Source organism: Rhincodon typus, chromosome 24, assembly GCF_021869965.1.
Source record: "Rhincodon typus isolate 14 chromosome 24, sRhiTyp1.1, whole genome shotgun sequence".
Classification (NCBI taxonomy): domain Eukaryota; kingdom Metazoa; phylum Chordata; class Chondrichthyes; order Orectolobiformes; family Rhincodontidae; genus Rhincodon; species Rhincodon typus.
Genome location: NC_063355.1, coordinates 23944138 through 23949499, shown reverse-complemented (window position 1 = coordinate 23949499; position 5362 = coordinate 23944138). Strand labels below are relative to the sequence as shown.

Below are 5362 nucleotides of genomic sequence, written 5' to 3'. Positions count from 1 at the left end.
CTATTTTTGCTTTGATTATTGACGTAATGTGGAACAACATGAACAATCAAGGTGTAAGTAACAGATGGCTTTGCTTGCTGACACCCTGGAAGTAATATTGGGGATGGACTGGTGCTCTGGTAGCACTAAGGAAGTTGAAGAGAGAACAGATGGAATAGCAGAATGGGATAGTGGAAAATTTGGAGATCAGTTCATGGAGTGCTCTTGTGTCTTCTCCCCAAAACTGCTGTAGCTTTGCTCCAACTGTTAAAGGAGGCTGGCAAACCCAGCCAACCACATTAAAACAGTAAAGGTTAAAATCTGTGGTTCCTTGCCTCATTTAAAATAACTATTTACCTTGGAAGTGTGCTGGATACTCTCCCCTTGCACAACTTTTGTAAAACTCAGAAGCTAATGGGTCCAATTTCACTTTCCAATATACTCAGCCTAATTAAATCCTTCACCTGCACAAAACTCTGCCTGTGCTAAGACCCATATTAAAACTCCCCCATTATGGTAAGATTTTAAATAAACAGCAATCTGAACAAATGTTGTAATTTTTATAGTCTCAGAAGGAAAACTTTGCCAATTTCTGACTGGATACCCAAATGTATAATTACATTTGTTACAGCACTAAATGAGGTCATTTAGTCTGTGTTGGAACAGCACAGCGGAAATCCAACTAGATACACACACTCGCTCTCTTGCTGTAATCTTGCACATTTATCTTTAGGTGCTTCACATGTCACTTTTGCTAATTGCCTTAAATCTCTGCTCTTTGTCAAAGGGAAGGTTTCTCTTCATTTACTGTGTCTGGAAACCTTATAATTTTGAGAAAGCTGGAAAGAAAAACAGAGGCGACAAAGCACAGTAAACAGGTGAAAAGCTACATTTAGCCCTGTTTAGAACTGACAATGAAAGCAGCAATGAGGCCATAAAACTTATGTGTCAGAACCTATTATTGAAGAAGCGAATTTGACGGAACTAATTATGGAGAGCCAAAAAAGTAGGTATTGTAGAAGCACACAGATGAAGTAGGAATACCAGTGATTGGTAATCCTCCTACAGTGGTTTGTCTGTCAAATATCCCCTTTAATATAAATCTAGGCACAATTTCTGTTTATTAGGCTCCCATTTTGAGAGATTCACGGTACGGAACATGAGAAGGCTGTAAGAGATCATGCATTACCACCCAATTATATTTGCTGAACACAAACTAATTGACACACCTCAGCAAGATTTTTGATTCACAATTCAATAATGTTAAGAAAGTAGACTTCGATAACAAGGTGTAGAGCTGGATGAACACAGTAGGCCAAGCGGCATCAGAGGAGCAGGAAGGCTGACGTTTCGGGCCTCGACCCTTCTTCAGAAAAATTCTTCCTGCTCCTCTGATGCTGCTTGGCCTACTGTGTTCATCCAGCTCTACACCTTGTTATCTCAGATTCTCCAGCATCTGCAGTTCCTACTATCTCCAAAAAGTAAACTTAGTTAGCTTTCTAAGTACTGAAGTCAACTGTAACAGACTTCCCAGCAGATCTTGTACCTCCTAAGGTCAATGTCGACATTTTCACTTAATCCAACCAGGTTAAAACTGTTGGAACAAGACTGATAAAAATTGATATTAGGATAATCTTGAAAAATAATTTCCATAGGTGGAGAGATATTCAGGGCAAATATAAAGGATCAGGACTAATGCTTGTGTGGATTGGTAATGAAAGAATGGCTTCTGTGATGTAATTTCTATATTAATGAACATATTTGACAGAGGCAAAAACAAAGTGTTGGAGAAACTCAGCAGGTCTGGCAGCATCTGTGAAGAGGAAGACAGTTAATGTTTCAAGAACAATAACTCTTCATCTGAGTTTTACAGAGGATTCACTAAAAGCCAACAGTCTGTCCTACAAATTTGCAACAGATGCTAGTGGAGGGTGTAAATTAGTTTTGAATAAATTGTACCAAATCAAACACATGACCTTAATAAATGCTTTATTGATGAAATCACACAGTTTAATACAGATTATAAATAAGTTTTATGATTACCTTAACTTCTGTAAATCATTATAAATCAATAAAATCAACAAATTACTTACCAAGCATTTTTATAAACAGCCATTACATTACGTAATCCATCACACAACTTCAGATTTTTCACAAATGTCACTTTACTATGTGATCTACAGTAAAAAGTTGGATGTTTTTCAACAGATGCAGTAATGGCTGTATTTCAAGACATTAGATAATATTTGTAATTAATTTACATATTTTACCTATTCATAGAAAAAGAAAGATTTTGGTTATGAAATACCGGATGAAAGTTCACCACGAAACAGCAGAAGTGCCTGAAAGTCATTTAAGGAGCATCTAAGTATGCAAGGCTATAACTGATAATTTAATATAATTACTATTTCCAGAAGTACATAACAGAGAATGTTTGGCCACTGTATAAAACTTAAGCACAAGAATCAGTTTTATTAAATGCACAAATTATATTTGGCAATTCGTTTCAGAAATATTGCAATGTAGCATAATTGTAACTTGTAGTTGACCACTGAAAAATTATCAATACGACAAAAGAATAAAAGGCCACTATGTCCTTCAATTTTAAACTGTGACATCAATTCACAATAATACAGTGCCTTGGACATAATTAAACATACAAAGGCGCTTCACAGAAATAGTCATACACAAATTGACATCTCAGCTAAAAATGATTTTAGGATGAATGACTGAAAGTTTGTGCAGAGAGGTAGGTTTTGAGGAGCATCTTAAAGTAGGCAAGGTTTTACCCAGAGTAAAGCAGATAACAATCATGGCTTTTCTACATTACAAATTCATATTTCTCATTCTTCAATGATGAGATAATTAAGAGCACAAAGTTTCCATATAAATGTAATATAGAACTGCATTAAAATCACATGACTGTTCACAAGAAACCATCATTTTTATTCCTCTATACGCATTTACAAATAAAAACCATTTCCACAAAATCTCATTATTGTGTGTTCTACTATTGAAAGCATTTGCCCTTTTCAAAACATTCCATTGATTAAATGATGCACGTTGCATATTAGTGAATTGGTACCACCTGGATAAAAAAAGTACTGTGGGATTTTTTTGCACTTGTAATCATATCTTCAACTTTTATGAAAAGGGTTTTGCTTTGGTCATCAAAATCAATATGGGAGACCATACCCATAAAATGAAGTAATTTTTTTTTAAAACTCTGGACAAGATAGTACTATGATAAAATCTTGTACACTGGTTAATATACAGTAAAATGCAGTAAATATGCAATCCAGATCATCTAAAGGTCTAGCATGTCTATGAAGAAAATCTGATTATTTATGGCAACTATGAATATGGATCAAAATATTGAAATGTCTCCACTATATTCAATGCAGTACATTTTAGGAAGTATTTTAAGAGTTACATCAATATAAACTAACCTCAAATACCATGCAAGATAATGTATCTAAACTAAAAGTGTAAGGTACTTTTTAAAAAAAATGTTGTAACAGTTCAGCCAAATTGGTATTAACTTGTAATTACAGAGTTGAGAAAGATTAAATGTAGATCAGAATATTGAGCCAATATTGTAAACATTCTATAATACGCATCTTAATTGATATTGTGGCAGTCAGTTTAAGTACCTATATTTCCTCCATTTTGAGGAGAAATTCTGGGTCCCACAACACCTGTAAGAAACAAGCACAACTACCTCAACTAAATGCAGCAGAAGTATCTTAAGAAAGCAAGTTACTTTGTACAAAGATTTAAAACATTAAAAACCAGTTGAACAGCTGTACCCATAAATTGACTATTTCCATGCCTTATGTTCAGTTACTGGTGTTTGAGGCAATGAAACATTTCAAAGAATTTTCATGCAAAACCACAAAAGACATTACAACCCGTGATTTGACAGCTGTTGATAACTTATACCTCAGGAAGTTCTCTTCTAATGCCTTAATCTGGCCTCTGACACATCTGTCATTCTCTGGCAACTGATGCATTTTTGTTGGAGAAACCAATGAGCATGCACAATGTCCTTTATTGCATTTTAACTTCATGACAGAACCACATCTTCTTCAACTTCTGGCAGATCAGGACCCTTCAGACTATCCCCACTGCCTTGTTTCCTGTCAACAGAAAATATACACATCATATCCTAACTAAATATTTAAAAAAAAAGTGAAATCTGGCATTTTATTGCTGTTCTGCCCATTATTTTGTAAATTTTTGGCCACAAGGGAGGAATACTAATGTTGGAATGGAATTATGTACTCCACATTTATCAGGCCACATTTAAAACATCCCCAGCTCGGGTAAACTGCCAAATACTACCTTAGTCTCTGAACATCATTCCTACTGAACACATCTGAGACCACTTAATAATTTAATGCCATTTTTCACAAAATCACCAGGCATTCTTGAGTTATGCAAACATCATACGCATCCAAATATACAACCTATATACCTGGTTTAGAATTACACAGTTTTATGCATTCTTTGCATGAAGACACCTCTCACAAACTATTACTTACATTTATGTACTGTCTTTAACCGATAAATCATCTCAATTCACTGTGTAGGAGCATTAGTGAAAAAAATGTAACAGGCGATCAAAAGTTTGGTTAAATGACAAGATTTCAAAGAAGTGATTTCAAGAAATACAGCAGAAATGATTGGGAAAGGGAATTTCAGAGCAGAACACACAGACATTATTTGTGGAGTGAAGGGAATCAAGGACCTGGAAGAAGCACAATGAAGACTGCAGACTGAATGAGGTTGCAGAGTTAGTGAGGAATGTGGCCATAGATAGATTTGAACACAAAATGAAGTTTTTAAAATTGTAAGTGTTGCCAGGTTGGGATTTGGAGAGAGTTAGGGCACAACAGGAGAACTGTGGATGAAGATTATGGAAGGTGGTGGGTAGTCCAGAAAAGCACTGGAATCTTTTAGTTGAATGTAATAAAGGCATGAATGAGGGTTTCAACAGCTGATGGGTTGAAGCAGAAGTGGAGTCAGATGATGTTTCAGAGTTAGGACAAGATGGTCTTAGTAATGTTAATGATAATTGCTTTGGTGTTAATCCAGAAACCCTGGAGGCATTACATGTTTTAAAGTAAAAAGGAATTTCAACTCTATGCAAAAACAAAAATATTCTTCTCCCAAATAATTTAATACCTCTGCTGTTGTGTTGGAAACAATCTGAAAGCCACATCAGATAGCAAGAACTGCAGATGCTGGAGTCAGAGATAACAAAGTGCGGAGCTGGAGGAACACAGCAGGCCAGGCAGCATCAGAGGAAAAGGAAAGCTGACGTTTCGGGTCGGGACCCTTCCTCTTTTCCGAAGAAGGATCCTGACCTGAAACTTCAGCT

The 5362-nt window shown here is 35.8% G+C and overlaps 1 protein-coding gene across 1 annotated transcript in view; it reads right to left on the bottom strand.

Annotated features, from left to right (window-relative positions):
* Positions 1 to 1951: 1951 nt before the first annotated feature.
* The window catches only part of LOC109913953 (calcium/calmodulin-dependent protein kinase kinase 2), a 101187-nt gene continuing 97776 nt past the window's right edge, over positions 1952 to 5362 (bottom strand). Inside the window, exon 16 of the mRNA XM_020513519.2 lies at positions 1952 to 4118. Coding sequence (XP_020369108.2) covers positions 4046 to 4118 — 73 coding nt within the window. The 3' untranslated portion in view covers positions 1952 to 4045. The remainder of the gene's footprint in view (positions 4119 to 5362) is intronic.